At 35.5% G+C, this 24,959-nt stretch overlaps 1 protein-coding gene across 16 annotated transcripts in view; it reads right to left on the reverse strand.

The window, feature by feature from the left end:
• The window catches only part of DOCK3 (dedicator of cytokinesis 3), a 229,496-nt gene that overhangs the window by 134,109 nt on the left and 70,428 nt on the right, over positions 1-24,959 (reverse strand). For all 16 annotated transcript variants that reach the window (XM_052776412.1, XM_052776406.1, XM_052776413.1 and 13 more), the window contains exons 6-9: positions 21,309-21,457; positions 13,043-13,127; positions 4,529-4,570; positions 3,110-3,264 (exon numbers count right to left, since the gene is read on the reverse strand). In XM_052776412.1, coding sequence (XP_052632372.1) covers positions 3,110-3,264; positions 4,529-4,570; positions 13,043-13,127; positions 21,309-21,457 — 431 coding nt within the window. The remainder of the gene's footprint in view (positions 1-3,109; positions 3,265-4,528; positions 4,571-13,042; positions 13,128-21,308; positions 21,458-24,959) is intronic.

The raw sequence follows: 24,959 nt of genomic DNA on the forward strand, positions 1-24,959 counted from the left end.
TGGTAACACCTGCTGATAGCTTAATGTTCCCTTTAATCTGTTCAGTTATTTCTTGATTTTGTAAAAAAATTTTTTGCTGACAAAGCATTATAGAATTATTCTTTTTTTGTCCCTGATGTCTTTTGCTAATTACATTTTTTCTACAAGTTTCTCTCTTCCCATCCCTGTTTGTGCAATTTCATTAGTTTCTCCTTTTTTATATTTCCTTACAGATTCCATTTCACCAAAGAATGCGTGATACAGACTTGCTGCTGTTGCCACATATTTAATATTTCCTTCGTATTGAAACAATTTGCTTTTGTGCTCTTCAACAGTATTGTTAAGAAACTGACAACTCTCAATTTTTTTTCCTCCATACCAGTTTACCTATTTTTTTGGTGTTTATTGACCCCTGCCTTATTGAAGTTCACCATCTCTACATTAACATTTTCTTTCTTTCCTTTTCTAATTACTATCAACTCTATTATTTCATGATCATTCATCCCTAGGTACTTCTCATAATGGGGCTGTACTTCCCCATTGACTGTAATCAAAACTAGATCAATTTTCTCATTGTTTTCCACTAACTTCCACATGGCAAACAAATGGAGGTATTAAAAGTTTAGTAACAAAGATTTTGTTGCTTCTGTTGTATGCAGAAGTATGGGACAATTTTTGCAACAAAAAATCCCAAATACTTTAAAACTTACAAACAGACTTTCATCCCTTTTGATCTGGGCCATTACATAATATTCAGATTGACAAGTTGTTTCTCTTGTGGGCTAAAACAAGTTATTGAGGCAGACGTTCACTGATCCAGTTCTGTTTACTTACAAGTATGTCTTTTTATAATTCTGTCAAGAGTAAAAATTAAGTCACTTTTTCCTTTTTTTTTTTTACCTCTAGGTCTTACCCCTCTGATAGCAGCATTGTTATTCTTGCTATACATATCTCTCCACTGTCACCTTTTGTCTGCTTCTCATTTTTAGACAGCACAAATCATTAAACATGGTACAGTACCGTATTTGTATTCAGAACCTGGGAATACATCTCAAACTGTATTTCAGCTGCTGCTCCAACCTTCTGATTGTTAATCCATAATTGGTACATGCTACTACTTCAGCTCTTGAAAAACACTGGAATTTTGACCGATTCTTCACTTAACCTAACTGAGAAGTAACGATTGCAACCAACAGGTTCAATGAGGTTTGTAATCTACTTTATGTCCAAAGCACTAACACTGAAAGCCAGTCAACCTCCAGCATGAACTGCTTGGATAAGAAATTTATCAACCTCAAAACCATTTCAGAAAAGCGAATTTGTCCTTTCCATTTAGAATGCAGCATGCAGAAGCTTTGCTTGCTTTTTTTACCTTAATGTACTATTTCCTGAGGCATACAGAAGAAGAAAGAAACTTAATCTTTTAAAGTAGATATAAAAACATCATTCTAAATTTGTAGCAGTATGTTTGTCTGTTTTCTAAGTTTCTTCTCTAAAAGGGAGCTCAGCCTCATTACACACTTCTTCCCCACCACTCTTTGGGGTGTAAGATAATGTAAAAATTATGCTGTTTTCACTGCAGCAGATCACTGATGTGTAACATGAAGAGCTAAGTAATAACAACTGTTTGCACATCAAAGCATTATTATATATATTTAAATATGCCTGAACCACTCTCTGTACTTTTTCTCATTATAACTATTATTTTCTTTTTTTCATCACTGGCAAAACCCCTTCTTAAAGCTTTCCCATTCAATGTTTACATACTATGCAAACTGCAGCCCAAGACAATTCATCTCCTTTTGAAGCAATTTCTGAGGCCTTCCACAGTCGCAGCAGCAGCTTGTCCCTTCCTCCTCCCTGCAGCTTTCCTCATCTAAATAATTTGATATTTTACTGCTCTGTGATATGAACTAATTAATTGTGCATATTTTTTTGTTTTGATTTGCCATTTGCACCTTTTCCTCTTAACAGCTATTTTCTATTAATTCTCTCAATAAAGGAATTATAAGCAAGTCCACCTAACTACATCAAAACAAGTGTTTCTCACTTGGGGGGGGACACCTAATGTAGTATCAGATTAGGCATTCTTGCCATATTCTGCAAAAAGATCTTTAAGTTGCCTAACTAAACAGTGGCAGACACATATTTATAAGACACAATTAAGTCATTAGAGCTTTCTAATACAGACCACTTTTTTAGAGGGATGTATTCTGAAGAGCTACAAAACTGTTATCACTCTACTCTGGCCTTTCTTGGGTGAACATTATTCACATAATAATAATATTCTTCCAAAGAGAGAAAAAACATTTAGGGGCTCTTTCCTCAGTTTGGAACAAATCGAAATCTAACGTGCTGAAAACTAGGACAGTTTTGACCACAGTAGCAAATGCAGTCTGTGCCAACTGTCAGGACATGCCTTAATCAAAACTCCAAAAAAACCCACAAACATGCTTCACTTTAGATCAGACCAAGCTACTCTTACTTAATTTCTGAGACACAATGCGTATGCTGCAATAATCTTCTACATATTCTGATGTTTTCAAAACACATGCTTGTAGAGGAAAAATACAGTACATTTCATATTTGCTAACATTAGTACCAATTACCTGAATGAACTGAGCAGCACAGTTGTCCAGCCTAGACATAGGGATGAATACGAATAGCAACAGAGCAATAAAAACAAGCTGTAACACGCCTGTAAGGCAAGGCGTGGATGGGAGTTTGAGAGCCTCACCTCAGTACCCAAACACACAGCAGTCCTCTTTTCAAAACGGTCGCACAGTGTGGCCCTGCCATTACTAGTACTTCTTAAACAACAGCCCTAAGGCGGCAGCTACTAAACACTAAGACCTGCAGTAATCTGTGGAGGCAAAGTCAGAAACCTAAACAAAATTCAAGTATTCTGTGCCTTTAATGCTTTGCTTATATGTAAGCACCAAATTCCATATGCAATGATTAGTACTACTAATATTCTCAGGTATGCATTGCAGGGCTGTCAACTTATGATTTATCAGCTTTGTCCTTTCAGTTGTGTCACAAGAATAGCTCACATGTTTTTCTCCAATGTATTTGCTTTGTTCATATTTTTTTTCCTAGGAAGCTTTCTAGTTACTTGATACAGTCCTACCTGATCTGCTTGCCTTCTCTAACATCGTACAAAGAAAAAAAGACGTCCGTGTCTTCTCCAATTGTATTGTAGGTGAAGCTCTTCAGACTGAGGAAGAAGTGATGAGGCACTGGCATACGGCAAGCTTCCCCATGACGCTGACGAATTGTATCCACCTGATGAAAAACAATGAAAATTATTTTTAGTTCTTCACAAATAAAGGACACGTGACTGACTTCATAATTTTAACCGCAATTCTGCTCTCCTTTCTCTATCAAGTAAAAGCTTAATCTCAAATATATTCTACCTTAGATATACATGCTAGATTAAGTTTTCTTCCTCCGTTTTTTCCACTTTTAATTTGAATAGTTTGAGAAACCACAATAACCAAGTAAATATGAGATAAATGGTTTATGCATTTGAAATCTATTTTTATCAAGTAAACCAAGTCAATCCTATTTCTCAAATATTGTCTTGATACTGGTACTGAAAATGAACTATAATAAAGGTGGTTCTTGATGATTTCCATTTAAAGCAGATGGACTTCAAAACATTTTTAAGAACAACATCTGTTACTTTATTTCTTTTCAGCAGCTGCAATTCATTAATGGAGTTCATTTAGAACCAGGCTTTACAGGCTAATAAGCCCTGCAGGTATAACAAAAAGAGATCTTAACAACAGTTGATAACATGAGCAACCAACAAAGTCAAATAGCAGAAAGGTTTACATTTTGACTCAGTATAAGGAGACCTATTTACAACCGTGAAAAATTGGGTAGGGGAAAAAAAAAAGGAGTATAGATAGAAATAAATTTATTCTTTAATTTTTATAGCCCTTTCTATCTATTGCATGCTGATCTCAATAAACAGGTTGCATGAATATCCTAAGATCATTAGGCTAGTCTCTTCTGAAAGCATAGACAGGTACATACTAACAAAGAAAATCTTAAAATTTTCAGACTTCCAACTGAGATTTGTACTAGCTTAAAAAACCCAGAGCTTAAAATGAATTTTGTTCTGGATTTTAAATTAAATCCAAGTAAATCCTCATCCTTTAAAGACTGCTACCTGTGGAAGCACAATTCTCCTGGAAAGATTAGACCCAAATTCCATGACCAGGAATGGATTACATTACTAGAGGAAGGATATGTGAAACAGAAGCCTACTAAGCCATGTATTAGCAAGTGGAAAGAAGACTCACATGGGCAGAGTGAGGCTTTTCGTATCACTACAGAAGTTGAACTTTTAAGAACAACAGTTAGAGCTAAGGAAGAGAGACCTAAATGCAAGCTGAAGAAGGACCTTAGTCAGTTAATTACTTGGGGATCTTCTGAGGAAGTGTTCTATGTGTAGGGACTTACCCAACAATCTCCATCATACCTTTACATATATTACCGAACACTTAAAGATAACAAGAATTCATATGTAGATGATGTTTACCTGCGATGTGCTCTGCTGGACACTGTGTCGACTTGACAAATGCTGTGGAGATACAAAATAGTAAAATTTAAACCTTTTTGAAAGTAAGAAATATTTACATCATATTTGTGTAGCATTAGAACAGTAATTTTAAAGTATGACTGCTCAAGATTATTACCAACTTTTCACAGCCTTTTTTCACAGTATATCATCACTCACAAGACCACTAGCTTTCCTAAAGGTTTTTCTCAGTTAAGCCATTCCTTAGCCTAACTACTTGAATTTACAGGTTGTGTTTACCTTAGCTTTTACAGTAAATGGCTGTCACAAGCTAGACAGAATTTCCAACACTTTAATAGCATCTTCTTTTCAAAAAGTCCATTACCCTATACTGTATAATCTATGTGTTCTCTTTCTAAATGGGAAGATACCTCACCACTAATCCTATTCTAGTAGTATGTTGTCTATGAAAAGGTGTATCTGTTAAAGAACACAGACATCTAGAACGAAGGATGGATTTTAGACATTGTTTAAACTTTTTGCTCTGATCAGAAAGTGAAATCCTGATAAATGGTTAAAGAATCTCTTACAATTTCAGCTGGCCAACACCTGTAAAGAAGCATCAGTATAGAGAGCTACATCTCCAAAACAGAACTTGGAGGATGATCCTGTATTTAAAGCCTTTTATGCTAGAAGGAGATGTTATAATCAGAAAATGGACTGCAATAGTCACTGAACCCATTTAATCTCCAAAGCGAGATTTAAATACTAATCTAAATTGAAAACATGTCAGGGAGCTTTAAAAACCATATCATTAATGATTCTGCCACGCCTGTTCCACACACATATATGTTAACATTAGCATTTTAAACTGAAATATTAACACTACCACATGCTAATAAATATTCTCTTCATTTGCCCCCATCTCTATCCTTCTATTACATACCCAACATCTTATTCTGACTAAACATATACACTCTGTAGCAGGACCAGCACAATCTGTTGATAACCTTGTAGCTTCAAAAGAGGTGAAAGTAAAAGACAGTCCACAAAATTTATTTGGCAATACTTTTTCCAAACTATGTCACTGTCTTTCACACAGAACAAAAATAAGACTTTTTACCACAAAAGGAGAGATAATTTTCATAATGAGACTAAATCAAGATGATATTAAGTTAAATGGCATATTTTGACATCTGTTTACATTCACAGTTATAAAAATGTCCTCTTTCACATTGTCAGCAGAAGAAATAATGATCTCCAGCTCCATTGTTTGTCTAACTACTGCACTGTCTTCTGAATGCTAAAACCCTCTAAGTTTAGGTGGCTGAGTTGCCTATTTAATCTTTTTGTCACCTGCAACCACTCAGAATCAGCTGGCATAGAAAAGACCAGTTATTTAAACTGCTCAAGGTATCCTGACTTCTTTTGAATAAAATTCATCTCTAAACCCAAGTAAAAAGTGGAGATAAACTCAAGCAACAGAAACATGAGAGGTGGTCCAAAGAGCTAGTTTCCTCAGCAAACACGGCTGCTTACAGAGCACACATTTAGGAAAACCTGTAACAGTAACTGGCCAAAATTCAGGTTTCAAATTATTCACAATCGAAAGACTAGATTTCACTAACTTTCTGCTTTTATGCTTCAGGACCACGCCATTACAATACAGACAGCCACTGACCGACTTAATTTTACACACCCTTGCCTCTGGCTAGGCGAAGTGCCCGAAGTGTATGTGCTCTCCTGAAAGCCATTTTTGGGTACATGAATGAGATGGTGACTGAAAATAGCCAACGTGGATTTACCAACGGTAAATCATGCTCGATCAAGCTAACCCTCCAAGGTAAAATGACTAGATCTGTAGATGAGGGAAGACTAGTGGCTGTTGTCTACCCTGAGTTCAGCAAGGCCTTCACCACAGTCTTCCACAGCATCCTTGTACCCAAGTTGTGAAGTTACACCTGGACGGGTAGACTAACTATATTGGTAACAAAACTCCAACAAACAGTTGGATTGTCAGGCTCCAAAGGCAGTGGGTGATGGCGTGTATTCTTCAGAGGTCTATCCTGAGACCTATGCAGTCTCATAAATTCGCAGATGATCCTAAATTGGGGGCAGCAGTCAATGTATTCAAAGAGGAGGTCTTCATTCAGAGGGATCTAGGCAATCCAGACAAATTGGTTAAAAGGAAATGAAGTACAGCAAGGACAAATACAACAAGTCCTGCACCTGGGACAGGCTAATCCTTCCATGCTGTAGGCTGGGAATTGACTGGCAGGGTCCTGCTAAACAGCAAGCCAAACATAAGTCAGGAGAGCACTCTGGCATCAAGGACATTTAACAATTTACTGTTTCTATTAACAGGAATGTAGCTAGTAGATTGAGAATAACATTTATTCCTTTTTACTCAGCATTCAGTAAACGACATCTGAAATACTGCACCCCATTCAGCAAAGGACCACCAAAGCAGCTGGGAGCTGGAGCACATGTGGTATGAGAAGAGCTGGAGGGAATGCAGCTTTTCTAGTCTGGAGAAGAGAAGGTTTGGAGGTGACCTGATGGCAGCCTTCCAAAAAATATGAAGTTATCATCAAGAAGACACAGCCAGGCTCTTTACAGAGCTGCACAGCAGGAGGACAAAATAACTGTGGTCATAAACTACAACATGGGATAGCCCAACTTTCCAACAAGGAAGAAAATAATCCCATCAAGGCAGTCAAGCATTAGAGCAGGGACTCAATCTTTTTCCTCGAAGAATTTCAAGATCCAACTGGACAAAGCTCTGAGCAGCCTGGTCTGAATTCAGGATTGACCTTGCATTGAGCAGGAAGTTTGACTAGACCTCCCCTGGGGCCTCTTCCAACCTGAAAAGCCTTGCAAGGTGATATAAAAATAGGACTGTTAAGAAATTATCCAGTTTTACCTTTATTTTTCCCAAAAGACAGTCATCTGTTAAGGCTGTGCAAACTTTAACAGATAAGATGATCCATTTCAGTGTATCTTTCTTCATCAAAGTGCTTTCTGATGCTTAAACTGAATCCTTGTCATTGTAACCTAGGCCCACTGATCTTGTCTTATCCATGAAAAGATTAATTAATTCAGCTTGAGATGCCATTATAATACTCAAATCTTCTCCTACAAAACTACCTAAGCTTGTAGCGTCCCAACATGCACTTCAGAAGTAACAACTGACTGCAGAAGTTAAAACCTTGCATTTATGATTCTCACTTGTATCCTACACTTTTCAGATAATTTCTTTGATTTCTCTACATTATTTGGAATTCTGATCCTTTCCTCCTATGTACCACCACTTCCAACTTTGTGGTATTTGCATATTTAGTAAGCATACTCCCTATTTCATCATCCAGTCATTAAGGAAACATGAAGCACTACAAAATGGAGGATAACCACAAGAAATTAAGCTGATTCATCCCTCCTTCTATTTAATCAAATTATTGACAACCATTCTTCGCCATTTTTTTTTGAGTACGGGTTTTCTAATTAGCTTTGTGTTACAGAACTAACGACCTTAGGAGATTTTCAATTAAAAAAACATTTAAAATCTCTATGAAAATCTAAATATGGCATCAGCTGCTTTTCCTCTATCCACTAGACTCATTTATGTTCTGGAATTAAATTGGAACTTTAAAAAATTGCTTATTCTGAACAAGTTCACAGTCACTATTACTTACCTCCTTGTTGCAAATAACTGGATTTTTTTTCTGTTCCAGCATTTTTTACTGGGAAAGAATGATTAATAGCTCCTCCTCCTCCATCACTTCTTTTTAAAGGTGTAAAGTATGCTTGCCCTTTGCCAGTATTCTGGAACCTTACCCATCTTTCCAATGATTATCACTAACATGTCTGATATGGCTTCTCTAGACATCCCAAATGAAATGTATATAGTTCTAAACCCCCTGGAATTGATACCTACCTTATAAACTTTCCCCCCCTGTTCAGGTGCGACTCCTTTCACTTTTCCACAGGTATTGTTACCAATTTGACACAGTTTACCACCTTACCAGAGCTTGAGAGGGATGCAAAGGACATTAAATGCCACGTTATTTCCTTGCATCACATGCCAATTGGTTTGCCCCTAGTGTAAAAACTTTTCTTTAGTTTCCCAATTACTACCAGTTTATTTATATAAAACCATTTCTTGATACAACTGACAACAGTTGCTTGTTATATCTTAATTTGTGCATTGCCTTTCTAATTTTTCTATTTACCCATTTGTACTACTCTACTTTTCTATATTTCTGTTCTATACTTGCTCTTGGTAATCTTAATTTCCCTTTCTTTCACTCTAGTGACTGAAGGCAACGAAGAATTCTTAATTTATCCAACTTGGCCTCTTAGTGAGTATCTTGTGGTTTTGTTTTTAATTTACTGAAAGAGCTATCAATTCTCCTTACCTCTTTTTTCCCCATCAAACTTGCTTCTCATGATATCTTATCTACCAATATTAGTTTTTATTGTTCTTCCTCCTTCCTTTCCTAATGATGCTTGATAAGTGAATCCTATCATTACCAAGTCAGTCTCAAACAAACTGCTTTCTATCTTCATATTCTCTACTGACTTCTTACTAGGGTTTAGAACCAAATGTACACAAATCTGTCCTCTGACAATCTGCTTTGTTAAACAAACAAACAAACTAATCGCAGAGATTTAATGAGCTTCCTGCACAGTTTGTGTCCAGTTGGTTTCCTTTTCTAGCAGAGTTCTGGGCAATTAAAGTCTCTATTTTCAAGTTTTATTACTTGAAAACATCTCATTTTCCATCTCAATAAAGAATAAGCAATTATGAGGTGATAGCAGCATTAATTTGAAACTTGTCTATTTATTAGGAACTCTGGTAAACTTGTAGTACTTTTTTCAGATGGTTAAAAGAGATGGCTAAGATCTAGCAGTAACATAGCCAATAGTTGTGCCTTTCATGCACATCTTAAATTCATCCTGAAGACACATACACAATTCAATAAATTTATAGAAAAGCTAAACATATTTAATCACTAGGTTTGAATATTTCTGATTTTTGCAAATGCCTCCAGACATTTGTCTTGTAACCCCTTTCACTAAAAAGTGCTATCCAAGTGTTTCTGACATTCTGCTGGACTTGTGTTGCTAAATGACAGCTTCAATCTAGTGGCAACTCCAGCACTGAGCTCTGTGGCAGAATTCTGACGACATATTTTCCCACAATTTCAAAAGTAATTTAAATTTTCAAAAAGTGTTCCATCATATTAGTTAAAAATCATAAACATTGTCATAAGGAAAAGGCAATTTGGTTTCCTTCAGGAGTAAAGCAACAATTTCTGACAAATGCTGCACATCCTGAGGCCGCTAGTGCTTAGCTTCATAATGAGTAACGTGGAGAAACAGGATGTACAAGGCCTCAAAGCGCAACAGTTCTGACAAAGAGAGGAATACAGTAGTCATACAGTACTCACAAACATACTTAAGAGCTAAAAAAGATGCTAAAATTTTGAAATTTAAAATTTATCAAGAAAAGTAATGCTAAGTCTACAAAATGCCTGAATTGTTGTCACAGATAGGAAAGTCTAATGTGTTACCTCATCCGTTGTTCTACTAATACGACACTGTTTTCTATGCTACATTTAACATTCTACAATCCTGCAAATATGAGAAAGTAATTGGGCTCTCACAACTACTCCTGCAAGATTATTTTACAATGTAAAACCTTACTGCTCATTTGAGAACCCATTAAGTATTTTGCCAGGAGTAAGGAGAATTCTCTCCCTGGGTTTTTGTTAAATAATAAGAACAAACCCAAAATCACGTTAAAAAAAAACCCTAAAACAACAAAAGACACCCCCCCCAATAGCCCACTCCTTCAATTTCTGCCAAATTTAAGTTAAAAAAAATAACAGGCTTTCAGCTGTTTTGGTTCCTCAAATTGCCTTCTGACTATGAATTAGATGCGATTAGAGAGCACTGTCTTCTTGAATCTACAAACTAAAGCAAGAGTGAAGTGTGAACTGACTAATGGTCATGTCCTGATACCAGCACAGAACTCGGCAGCAAACTGTGCTGTGGACATTTTCTTCAGGACTAAGATGGGTGACATAATCAGACTACCCTGACAATTAAGTATTAGCTATTTGCTGTCCTACAAGTATTCAGAGTAAAAAAACCTGCAGAATGAAACACAGAGTAATAAAGCAATCGTGTTAGCAACTTATCTTGCATTCTCCGAGTCTGAGAGTACTGATTTCATTTTGTACTGACTTATTTCTATACTGTATTTGAAGGGAAATTCTGCTGTAATAGCACCAAACTCCCCTTCCGACTATGGCAAATCAGGAACAAACATTAAAAATTAGTACTATAGAGTGATGTGCTTCAGTATTTCTTATGTAACAATTTTTCTTTCCACAAAATCCACTGTTAATGGTGCAAATAATCCAAAACAGCAACAGCATATAGCCTGGTTACAAAACGTGCCTTTGTTTTAGGGAGAAGTACATCTTGTGTATCAAAAAACCCCACCTAGACACTGACCTATCTCCCTAGTCTTAGATAGCTGAAAGTAAAAAACATTTTAAAATAGGTTATTAAAAGTTTACTAGAAGTGAGTGAAACTGTAATAATATTTATGTAAAACCCCACTGTTTTCTTTGGAAGACGTTAAGCTAAGAAGTTGTACTAAAGCAATTGCTGGGGGTTTTCTGGTGTTTTGTTTGGGGTTTTTATTTTGGGGGTTTTTTTATTTTTTATTAAAGTAGCATCTCAGAAAAGGTCTTCATTCACTTTTCGCTGAACATTACATGCTGTTTCTCCCTTCACAGTTACATCACGATTCAATACAAAGCTAACTGTATTACATAGTCCTACTAACAAAGAATCCAAATGCAGTTAAATTGTGAAGTGCATTAGTGGCTTTACAGTTCATTAATAGCACAACTCACATTTCTAAAACAACTTTAACTTTGCTATGTACTAATATGACTGTACTAGTGACTAATAATGATAGAATTTGGAACTCCGCAATGAAGGAATTGTACTACTTTTCCTGAAAATTCTAACATTCTTACTCAAATGCACCACATACATTTTCTAAGGGACATTGCCACGTAACAGAGATGGGCTTAATGTGCAAGGATCAGTTTTGCTTAAATTAACTTATTCACTGGTCTCCCTACTTCCTCCCCTTTTCTGTGAGCTCAAAAATCTTTGAAACGAGGCAAAGATGTTTATTATCTATGCAACTCCTAGAAGCAGACTTTTCACTTAAGTATTCTTCATCTGCATCTGCAGACTCTACTGAAAGAATCAAACAGTGGCTCTCATGGACTTTCTGGACTCACACAAACTGTTGATGAACTCCAGGCTTTAGAAGCTCTAATTAATGGAAGAAGTAGGCTGATCAACACTAGATCCTATGACAGGAGGCAATTCTATTTCTCCCAGCAAGTTAATAATTGCTGTTCAAAGTAATGATCAAGTAACCCAAAAGCATGTCAATCTGTTAGCCTTCTTCATTATACATCAATAACATTTGCCAGGACATCTGCCTGGCTCATGGTGCTTTCAAATGAATAGACCTCTGCAAGATAACACCACAGTTAATCTCTGGAGCTTCCAAGATTTTGTATTATTTCCCATCTGACAGAATTCAACAGCATACTTGCAAAAGGCAGTGGAAAACTGCAGATTAGGTAATATAATATCTGCAGAATACATGCAGGAACCAGAGGTCTAGAAAACCTGACCTATAAAGAAAAACTGAAAGAAATGGGGTTCTTTAGCCTAAGGAAAGGAAGACTGAATGGGACTTAACAAGTCTTCAAGTAGGGTAGTGCAAACAGGCAGGAGTAATCTGTTTCTCTGTGGACATGACAGGAAGATGTGAAGCTTAACCTACAGCAAGAAATCTCTATGTGTAATTAATAAAACTTCCAAACTGTAAGAACAGTGAACTGAGCAAAAAGTTTGCCTGTGGAGTCTTAACCACTGGAGGTTTTCAGAAACAGAAGAAATTGTCATAAATGACAGAGACACTTGACCCTGACATGAAGCAGGAGAAGGGACTGGATGACCTCTTAAGATTTTCCAGTCCTGTTTTTCCTTAATTCTACAAATACATGAAAAAAGATTATTGCTACTTCATTTAATGCTAGTATATTGATTTTAGCAACAAAGACCAAAGTTTAAAAGGATTCCCATTGCCTATATATGATGGATCTGTTTTTTTAGAACTTCTTTTGCTGCTTCTGAAACAGTAGATTTTACAAACAAGAAAACTGTAGGAAGAAACAACATTCAAGCTCACCTTCTCCAGTTTTCATACCATGTTACTTTGTAAATTGAAACTGAAATGTATGTAAGTATGCCACTTCCGAAGTTGGTTCATTCTTACTAAACTCAGGGTACTAGAGACACTGACTATTCTGGTGGTTAGGGTGCAAATGAAAAAGACATTCAGCTTATGAGACTATGCTAATCAAGAAAATATGTAAGACGAAAGAATAAAAACTTTTTCCCTTCTTTCTCTCCCCAAGTGAGATTTCTTACCATTTTATAAAGATCTGAAACACTGATCTGATCTGAATCCACAACCTCAAAGTCCTTCCGAGGAACTAAATCTAGGCCCAAATGTCTGCAAAAGAGAAAGAAGGAACAATGGTAAGTATAATACATTCAAGTGTTCACTATCATCTACTACATGTGCTTACTCAAGGGCAAGGACACAAGAAATTCTAAACGACTTTAAGTCTTTTTGCAATTGTTAATCATTAAACAGATAATCCTTCTAAATAAAATTAAAGGCAAATATCAAACAAAAAACCACTGTGAACTTGTTACTTTTTGTTCACTGACTTCAGTGAAGCTATAGCAATTAATGCTAGTTGAAGCTTTTGGCCATTATGTTGGTGCAGTATCCAGAACAAGTTAATTTCATACATGGAAATGTAGCAGGCAAATAAAGTTAGTACTCTGGTTTCTGCTGCAGTATTTGAGTAGGTTTCTTCACTATATATTGAAAAAGTTCTGTTAGTAACCCTGTTTAAATGTGCAAATAGATACTGTGCCTTGGGAAGCTGCTTTGAAATTCCTGGTGTTCATGCAGCTAAACCCCCAACTTTATCACTATATAAACATAGTATTTTTTTAATAATAAACAATAACTGCAATATCAACAAGAATTTTGATCTGTAACACAAATGCAAAAAACCCTTTTAATTTCTCTGCACTGAAATAAAATTTGGCTCAAATCAAATATATAAACTATTTTTTAAAAAAAGTTAAGAATTTCTGTAGTAAGGGAGGCAATTCAGGTCACAGCTGCATGTGAATAGTAGACAGAATAAGGTTATTTTGCATCCAGACAAATAAATGAACAACTATTATCAATTAATTAATAATTGTAGACTGCAGAACAGGACAACCTAAAAGGTGTCAAAACCCAACTTTTGCTCTATAGATCTTCAGGTTCTGAGGCATAAAGAGTTCCAAGCATTACAGTAAAAAGCTATTCTAAATACACACATTAGGAGTAAAATTAAAGAAACACATGAATGAACCATTTTCCTGCTTCATCTTATGTAACTTTGATACTTCATTTACAGAGATTTTATATTTAAATTCTTAATAGTCTTAAAAAAAACTCAGAAGAGGTGCCCTCACAGACCACCTTTGTACTCTTTCTGTCACTAACTATAAAAAGAAAAGCAAAAGTCAATTTAATTTTGTAATCAGAGAGGGAAACATTCTGCACAGACTTGTTCCTGACAGCAAATGAAAAATTTTATTTGAAAAAACCTCTCAGGTACCACAGAATATTTGTATGGTGCAATAAACAGAAGCCTCCAGGCAATATGGTCTCTTCCTCAGCAATTAACTGAAAACAACAGCAAGGAAGAACCTGTGGTTTGTATGAAGCCCAGTTACCTTTGCTGACCGTTGTACTTTTAATCATTTCCCGTAAGTTTCCCAATTACATAATTCTGTTTGAAACTTTACTCAATCAGGTTTTCCTTCTTTAATTATATCCCTAAACTATCACATCTCAAAAATATAGCTCAGTCCTGCTCCACTTGCTGGCAAACAATTGTTAGGTAGTACTATAATTGCCATTAAAATATTGTACTGACAAACTGGAATTTCCAGCTCTTTGCCAAAATCAATTATACTTTCAATGGAAAAAAGAACAATGTTCCTTCTTCAATACAGTTTTCATGCCAAACACCAGCTTCTAAACTCTAAGGCTAAACTGTGAAAGTCATGGTTTACACCTTTAGCACACTTTGTTTTGATTAAACCTATCAAACACAAGTTATCCATGGCCCAAAACCAGTATCTGAAAACTGCAGCTGCGAAGATGAAAATTACTGTATCTATTTACCAAATGAAAAAGATTAAAATAAGAATGTACTAGGTAATCCTTACCTGCAGCTGCCATTTGAGCCTATTTATAATAGAAAGTCCAAAAATGTAATAGAAAAAAAGGTAACAGGTAAAAACAGTAATATGGAAAGAGTCCACTTCAAAGTTTTTTTTATTTAATTAATGCTCATCCTATTCATTCACAGAAGTTTGCCTGAATTTTAATATCCAAACCACCTCCAAAATACCGTCATTCATGTGTACACACACCCACCCCTAAAGTATATTCATAAAGGAATCTCTCCTCAACATACAGATATTAACAAATGATTTCCTAAGAACTTTATCAATACCACTTGTAAGTGCATTACAGCTTCAATGCAGTTACAAAGCACTATTAAAGTTTTACAGAAAAAACTGCCAAAGCTAATCATAGGCTGATATTGTTCTCTTCTCATAATTTCAACTCTCTAGAGAACTGAGGTCAAACAGTGGTTGGACTCATTACTCAAAACATGACAAAGGTATTATCTTCCACTTAACAATGCTCAACACAACTGCAGTAGCATCCCTGTGAAATTTATCTGATATCCTATTTTTAGTTAAATCCCTTAACACCACGGATTTCCAGCCCAGAAGATTCTCATTCTCTAATACTATGCTAATCCTGCACAATACTTGCTCCCAGAAAATAAAGGTGTTTTTTGCTTTTGTACTAACATGCTGTCATTTATTGTGCAGGTGGAAGTTCAGGTTTATGCATATAATTTGTATCAATTATTTTTTGTCTACGAAGGACTGACAACATAATGCTTGAAATGGCAATGGTAGTCAGTGGCCTACTTTCACTCTCTATTATCAAATACTGTGGGAATGTAAGAGCATCAGCTGCCAAGCAGTATTTCTCCAAACCATAGCACGCATAAAAATTAGATAACGTGCTATTTTGCTTATTTGACAGTTCCTCTCTCCACAACACTTTTTCTTACAGGCAAATCCATATTTTTTTTTATTCTGCCTTAACACTGAACTACCTTTCAAAAATACTTCCCAAGTATACCTACAAAATATCCCCAAGCCTATCAATTACCTCTTGATAGCATATGCCTGCGATAACTCCAGCTGACATTTAGATATTCCTCCTCTTCTACACAGAAGTCTTTAGAACTTTCCTTTCTTTGGGGAAAAAATAAAAATCCACCACCCAAAATCTCTAGACACTTTTCCCTCAAGTAACATGAAGACAAGCTAATACACAAAAATACTAGCATTTTTAATACTGAAAGGGATGAACATACAACTCCAGGTTCACTGGGCTTCTAGAGAAAATCAACTTGGTTTTAATGGTAATTTCAAAGAGTGATCCTAATTTATAATACTTTCATTTATTTACAATACAAACGCTAAACCATTTAAAATTCATAAAACCGCAAGTCATAACAACTTTTCCTAGAAGAACCTTGTAGAAATAGGTCATTTGACTAAAAAAAAGTCTTTTAAGATGCACATCCAATCTTGAAGAACAGATTGGGAGAACTCATCACACCTCTAGAGTATGCAAGATCTCATCCCCTTTGCTCCAAAGATGTGCACTTTACCTTGACTCTTTTCAGCTTTAATTTTGCAGCCACCAATTTTCCTTGTATTCCTTCTCTCACTATATCAAAGCCTCATTTAGTATCATTCATAGTTCTCTTACACAGATACGTTTATAAGGGTGGTGAAGGGAAAGGAAATTATCCTGGCAGTTATTCACAAACTATGTGAAGACTTTAAAAAAAGACTTTGAATGAAATACAATACAGAAATCCATGGAAAATGAAATATATGAAAAACATGTTTGTGAAAATGAGACTGTGCTAATACAACTCGATACTTTTCTTTGACAGAATTATTTTGTATACAAAGAAACTGCAGAGACTGTAATCTATAAAGAAATTAGTAAAGCACTGATGTAATGCTACACAGGAAATAATTTCTTAAAATGAACATGATGAGATGAAGTAATCCTAGTAAGGAACTGATTAAAGGGAATGGCAGCAAATACTTCTGAGCATGGAAGTATCAGACTACAGAGAGAGGTTATTAAGGCTTTCCTCAAAGACTGACATCCAAGAGGGTTCCCTACAGTTTTAATCCCTATTCAATCATTACTACAAGTATATTCAGGAGAGGGAAAAAATATTATATATTTAGACAGAAATGGCAACTATTCTTTCTGCAACCTTCTTAAAGGCATTTTATTATGGTTGTTTAAATTGTTCACTCCTATTTTGATCACCTTTGATGCAACAATGACAACTACTGTAATAAGAGTTTCTTTAATTCTCAAACTGATTTACAGATATTATGACCTCGTATGTACATTTAATACATATAACCAAATGCATTTTATGAATTTTAAGCTAATAGCTGGACCACTACCAGGAAGTCATTATTATTCCTTTTATGTCAAGAAAAATATGACAAGAGGGTAAGTCATTCAAAGTCCAAAAATAATCTTCTAAGGATTTGAGCACTGAAATTTAGGACTTTTTGAGTTTTAAGACTATGCTTACTTTATTGGATCACACTACTGCCTTTACAGTGTTACGCATGTTAGTAGGTATTAACATTGCAACTGCCACTGGCTTTCCGACTGCAATTTTGAGGTAAGAGAAGGACCATGACTTCAAAACAATGTTTAATTTTATTTGCATGACAGTGTGAAAGTTTTATTTTTAACATTTTCTTTCCCCTGTTTTTTCTTTTTAAACATGCATTTGTAACTTTGGGCTATCTCTGGATCTTTCTGTGCAGAATTTATGGCAACTATTTGGAAGATTTCTTTTAATGCAATGATTTTAATAACATTTTATGTGAAAAAGAATAACCTTTGACTAAAAAGTAACACAAGCCTACAAACTCATCTTGTTAATGTATTTTATCTGTCCAAAATCTCTAAGTATTGGTGGGTCCCCCTCCCCTACTCGGTTTCTGAGCCTCAACAGAGTATCTCTCCCACATTCACAGGGAAGGAAGTATCTTCCCTCAGTATAAAAGGGAAAGTGATTGTGCTCAGAAACTTGGATGCTTTCTGTTAGTGTCCTGACAGGTGTTATATTAATCTGAAAGAATCAATCCTGAAGATCATTTAAGATGACCTCTGATTTTTAAGTTAAATTACTTTGAAGAAATCTTCATCTGCCTTTTTGGTAAATCAGGTATGCACATGCTGCTGCAATTAATTTTTTGCTCTGGAGCAGCAGCAGAGGATTCACATTTCAAATAGAAGCTCTGTAAGGCAGATTCCTTCACCTGTTTTTGATGCAAAAGACTCTAGAATGAAACAGTTTTTGTTAGTAAAAAAGTGTAATTCTGGTTTCCCACATTCTAAGCACTAGCAAAAGTTGAAAAACTTACCCATTCATTTAAAAAAATCTAAACAAATATTTCAAAATCAAGTTTGTATTTTACTTGCAATGTGATTTAAAATGAGATGAAGAACTGCAGATTTCACTTTATAACTTGATTTAAAATAAGATCATAAATTACAGACTTCAGCTTTATGTTTGTTTCCTACTCTACAACTTTTTCCTTGTTATTTACAGTCCATTGGACACTTCCAATAGCATTTCAGACTTCAATAGGTCAATATTCTAATAAATTGTATCAGAGTGAAACATTTTTAAAAAACACAAGTATTTTTAATATTCTGTATAAAACCTAGCAAGATATGCAGGAAAAAGGACAGTATATGAGATTGCAGCTGTGGAAAAATACGCAGGAGGATGCTTAAAACTTAAAGTCTAAAACCAAAGAGATGCTTATCTGAAGGTAGTAAATTCTGCTCTTTTGAGCAATTGGGAAATACAGAAACCTATACAAGCAGAAATACCAGTCACTGTATGCATGCAAAAACCAGCTAACTGTGGGTAACTGGAAGAAGGAACAAAGCATGATAAAAAGATTGCATCCAGGACCATATTTTTGTACTGGGGAGAAAGAATTTGTAAGCAACAGAAAATTAAATCGCTACAGTAAGTGGAAATCAGTATTGCATTATAAGAATGACGAGCAACAATACAAAAGGTTAGCAGCAATAATTGTAAAAAAAAAATTGTATTCCTACATTTTTAACAGACGAAACTACAGAGCAAAACTTAATATTTAGACTAAGCATACAAAAATATGCAAAAAAAGTTCACTGTAGTAGTTCTGATAACAGTCTAAATTACTTCTTTCACAAAAAAAAAAATATCTGTAACTACTAATCCAAGGAGTGTATCTGTCCCTTGATTTCCACCAACTCCTACAAAACACAAGGGATGACTACCAGAACCACTGCCAGTATGTTTAAGGGAAAATGGTACCAGTTCAATAAACCGAAAAAAAAACCTGCAAAAACTAACTGGTGGTGACAGGAAGTATGGATTTCACATTTGCATCACTCCTTCCCAAATAATACAATGCAATAATGATCGAAGTCAGGATAAAAGTAGCTTTACACTAAATAAGCATACATGCTACTTAATAGATGTATAAGATTGTTTCCTGAAAGCTACTTGGTCATGAAATGACTCCTATTAGATTGTACTATCTTGAATAATTACAGACCTGCTCAAATTGCATGTATTTAAGCTTCTCAGTTAACATTAATGCATGTTATTAACGATATTTTTCATTTGTTTTATTTGCAAATCTCAAGTATGACAGAATAAGCAAAGAACATCATTATATTATTTGAAAAAGGGCAGTACTATGTGAGTATGTATATGAAAATCATTAGGGTTTTTTAACAGAATAAGACAGGTCGTCATGAGTTTCATGATAAAACTCTCAGAGAGGCAAGACAGAAGAAAGTGACAGAACTCTCCCAGAAATTCTACGGAAAGAGTGATGTTGCAGAAAGACCTTCCAAACTCCCAGACATTTATATTTAAATACTGCATAGTGTACAGATTTAATTAAATACCTTTTCAATCATATGCCTTTTTATGCAGTTTCTTTATTGATACCCTCTGTTTAAGCATGTGTCTCTAATATCATGTACCTTTTTCTCTAGGGAGGTCAGTACCTATTTTTATGTAGTCAGAAACACAGAAAAATTTTTCCTAAACAAGCATCCTGAGCAGATTAATTTAATCATGAACATATTTATTTTTACTGATTTCACTGCTGCTTCTCCATAATTGTCATGCATTAGATTTACCTTTATAGTTTTAATGTACTTCATATTTAATGATTTTACATTAAAAAAAAAGTTGTCTATTGCCACTTTATTGAACAACCTATTCTCTACATTGCTGCATTGCTGTCTACTCTCCTCATCTTTTTTCTTACAACATTTTTGCAGCTTCCTGTTGCTAATTTCATCCATACACTCTTTGAGCAAAAATATCTAGGCATAATGTTCAAAAACGGTCTCTTGGTTCCCATTTACTCTGCTGGGAATGACAATGGAAAATATCTGTAACTGCACTGCAGAACAATGACTTGATGCAATCTATTAGTCTACGTCCTTCAGAGCTTCTTTCAACAAGAGAGAAATGAAATGTAGCATGGGGGCTAGCAAAATCTTCATGAATGTATTCAAGTACCTCTCTCAGAGGGAGTCCTGAAGTAGGTGACCAAGAAATAGAGTCATAACAAAGATATATTATTGAAAAACATTTTACTTTCTTCCTTAGCTGTCAACTTAGAGAATTCCCCCCTCCCATATATTAATTAGCACTAATCCTATTCCTAGTTGTAAAGGAGTTGCTATATGCCTGAGGAGGGTGATATTTCCTTTGAAAAGATCATACGTGTGTCATGCAAAACTTACCTGTCTGATACAGTATTATCTCAGAATAAAACCAATTCTGGTGAAGGGTTATTTTTTGTCTAATGGCAATTTATTACCATTTCAGCTTCTATCTGAATTGCAGTCGTCTTTGGCTCTAAAAAAAACCTATCCACAAATTCACTGTGGAGCTGACCAAGGAGAGTCTAATCCTCTGAGAAATGTCATCAACAGCCAAATACATGGATTATGTATTATAATTGCATAAAACATCTAAATATCACAGCCTCAGCTCCAATGTCACTGTTGACAGTGAGACTCTAGTTATTGCACCAACCATTAAAACACTTCAATCAAAAAATGGGTTTTTAGTATCTATGAACACATCCTGCCAGGCCTAATATTCACTATATTGATACAAAGTAAATTGACCTAAACCTTTTAAAAGTGCAGATAGCCTTAGAAAAGGCCTACTAATAAGCAAACAGCTCACTTTATAGTCATAGTAGACGAACTGTGCAATAAACTCACTGTAAAAAGTTATATTTGATTTCCAAATAATGAAATGTTCTACCTATGTACAAATACTACTGAAAGGAAACAGTTGGGTTTGGTTTGGGTTTTTTTATTTAATAAAAGCTAATTTAAAAGAATTAGAACAAACAGTACCCAGCTGGTACCTGTACTTACTCATTGCCCCAGTCCAGCCTCACTGTGAGGTGCCTCTTCACCTCTCGCACCTGATCCTGTGTCAAGTGCCCTGACAGCAGCTGTCTGCGTAGGTCTATGAGTTCATTCATCACATGCCGCAGTTTGTAGAAAAGATCTACCTTATGTTTCTGTAAAGGCATATTTTTGGGAGGAGAGGGGAAGAGAGTGAGAAAGAAAGGGAACGGGGGGGGAGAGAAGGGAGGGAGAGAAAGAGGGGGGAAGAGAGAGATTAATAAGTTTGGAAAGAAGAAGAGTGTGAGAAAGAAGAAAGAGAAAGAAAGAGAGAAAGAGAGAGATATTAATAAGTTACCAAATTTTCATTTAATTACCCTAGAGGAACATTAATCCAGTTTGTACAAGCTTTAAAATATTTATATCAAAAAGTAGCATTAACTGTTGCTATTTAAATTGAATAACTTTTTATTTCTAAAGTTTAGGGTCACTCTGCTAAGGGGTCCATTTTCTGATGGAACTCAATGCTATAGATAAGAGGATTCATTATGTGCAGCAGGGATCATTTATTCCAATCATATAATAAATTCAAAGTTTTAGATTTGAAGTAACAGAGAGGTGAAAAAGTTAGTTTTCTACCAGCAGCTAACTTAATGGTTCTAAAGAGTTAGCAACAATGATTCACCACAACAGAAAAGCACTTTTAATATTTTTGATATTCCAATCACTAAAATTTACCCAGGTATCTATGTTAGGTAGGGGGATATAAATATTCATTATCTGCACTCCAAAAAGGACTGAAGCAATTAATGATAAAATCCACCTGCAAAATTACTTTAAAAGAGGAAAACTACCATAGACAGTAAAAACCCCCACACTACCACCACCAGGAAAAAAAAAACCCAAACAAAAAACCCCACCTAACAAAAAACCCCACCCTAAACAACTAACACCACAATCCTTTCCGAAAAAACTAGTATTCTTCAAATATGAAAAAAACCCAACCCCCAGAACACAGACAGAAGTGGAAATACTTTTTTCCCCTGCAGGAAATAACTATAGCAGAAGCCCTCAAAAAGGAAAGTCTGGCGCTAACAACCAAAGCCATCTATAAGCAGCCATAAGAAAGCCATAAGGAAGCATGTCCAAACTACTCCAATATCTGCTAGATGAGAATTGCGCGTCAAGGTGGCTCGTGTGTGCGCAGCCATGTCTCATACTGCATAAAATGGCCGATGTGCAATGAACGAGGATCCCAAGAAGAAAAAAAAAAAAAAAAAAAGGTCTCCTGTTGCAGTTGAATGCTGTTTTTTTAAGCAGCTAAGCTCCATTCCTAACTGTATGCAAAACTTGAAACATTTGAATCTCACTTGGGGAAAACACTGACTAGATGGACTGAAACTGAGACTTTGCAAGCTAGCATTGTCTTGATCGCATTTCTGCTTGTAAATGAGCGTTTTATAAAAGCGCTCTCAATAAAGATACCTGCATTTATCAAGACTAGATCTGATAGAGGAACATCCACAAAGAAAAACAGAATTGTTTTCTATCGCAAAGTATTATCAGAAAAAATGTTTTTCACTTGTTTTATCAAAAGTAGGTAAGATGGGATGAAAAAAGAATTTCCATCTACTTGAGTTTGTTTATCTACAAGACCACTAAATTTGCATGACGTAGGAAAACAGATTTCCATGCACTCCATTTTGATCAGCAATTTGTTAATTTCTCTGAACCTGATTACACATCTGTTTTGCTGAAGCAGGTTAAGCACAGATGGAATCATCTGCTGTTCTTATCAAACAATTTTGAGATGAAAAGATGCACCATCTTTCAACTACGCATTAACATTGGTTCTGATCCTGCCTGGAAAAATGAAATACAGACACCAGATCCAACAGAAAGACATGTATTTCCAGAGCTGAAAATACTTATTCTAGGAAGATAATCATGCACAGCTGATAAGCATAAAATGACTAGATTTGTGTTTAGGTTTTTTCACTAAATGTGATCCAAAGTAAGCTGAAGACAGTAGGTATAGGAAATATCCATTTTTATATGCTATTTATATGAACAAGAAAAGGTTGTAACTTCTTCTAACACAAGATGAAGACAATGGAGTTTGGGACTATCAATAAGCAAATTAGGCATATCTATCAATAAAACAGTTGGCAATGAAATGATCACGAGAATCAGCTCCAAAATCATCATATTCAGACTTCCCAAATAAACCTGCTGAAAGAGTCACTCCCTCATTCTTGGAATGATGGTTCAAGGCTATCAATGCATTCAAGTCCGGAACACTATGCTGGTTAAATTACTGTGTGTTCTGGAGTTATTTTTACACAGTTGTTTTTTACATAAGTATCATAGGTACTTACTTTAAATACAAATAAATGAGAAATGAGATTGTAGAATACAATTTTGTAAAAGCTAGTCACATTAGGTCCTACACAATGATCTGAAAAAAAGAAAAACCCTCAAACTCAAACCTCTCGCACCTCTCTTGTGTTCCATGAGCATGACAATACGCCCTTTTCAGCTTTAGTTCTTAGACTTACTCTTCAAGAAATATTTCACCTGCTTCAAACAGAATGAGCAAGTATTGATAGACAAAGAGCTAAACATATGGTATCCTTTTCAGAAAATACACAGTCCCCTATGAGGAAGGAAGAGGAGGTATCAGAAAGTGGAAAGCTAGAGGAGCTGTAGCTGTGATCTCAGTCAAACAGTTATGAAGTGAACCATAGATGCAAGACCCATGAAAATGACTGAAAACACTTGTGAGAGAGAAAGGAGAGCTAGAACAGAGTTGAAGGTAGCTTAATTCCAGGTTTGTGGGCAGTAGAGAGTTTGAAGCAGTCAAAAAAATGTTTATAATGCCCTTCCTCACACTACAAGATTCTAGTGACTACTAAGCTCAATTTGAGATAGAGGGAGGCAGGGAGATGCACGTATTTTAATGCCTTTCCTCTGCCTTCTCTCTTTCAAGAAAAAAAAAAAGACCTTCAAAATTCAACACTAAGCTAAGCTGATCAGGATTCCTACCCCCACAAAGAACACTGCTCACCCCTAAACCTTACCCCTAAAGAAAACTGCTTAAAGTGAAACAGGTGATCCTGAACACCATGTTTCCAGAAAAAACAATTTTAAGCATTATAGCCATTCAAGCAATTTTAGTCAGAATAGCATCATAAACAAACCTGAAACTTTATCATCTTGTTAGTAGCTAAATAAAAAAATGCAAGTCAATCTGACATCTAAGTGTTCATTCTGTTTTACAGTAAACTTTCATACAGCCTATAACCTCTCATTTTTCATCTAGCTTTGTCACAAACTACTAAGCAATGAGCAGTTTATCAGTCCATGCGGAATGATCTGCTGTGCACATTTATGAACACATTTGGCAAATGTTTTGCATCCAGAATATAAAATTAAGTATTTATGCAAAATACTTTACGGCTATAATTAAGGTGTGTCAGGGACAAAGAATCTGGATAGCCTTAATTAATTGAGGACTCTCTTCTTACAAGCAGCACAAGTCTGTCCTCTAGCACATCTTGCTGCCTTATTTTACTGTCCCCAGATACAAAAACAGTTGCTGTATGTCTTTGAACTTTTACTACTAACAAATCACGCTTATCAATGCTTGGATAATCTTCATACATACAGCTACACATC

This window comes from Harpia harpyja, chromosome Z (genome assembly GCF_026419915.1).
Source record: "Harpia harpyja isolate bHarHar1 chromosome Z, bHarHar1 primary haplotype, whole genome shotgun sequence".
In the NCBI taxonomy this organism is placed as follows: domain Eukaryota; kingdom Metazoa; phylum Chordata; class Aves; order Accipitriformes; family Accipitridae; genus Harpia; species Harpia harpyja.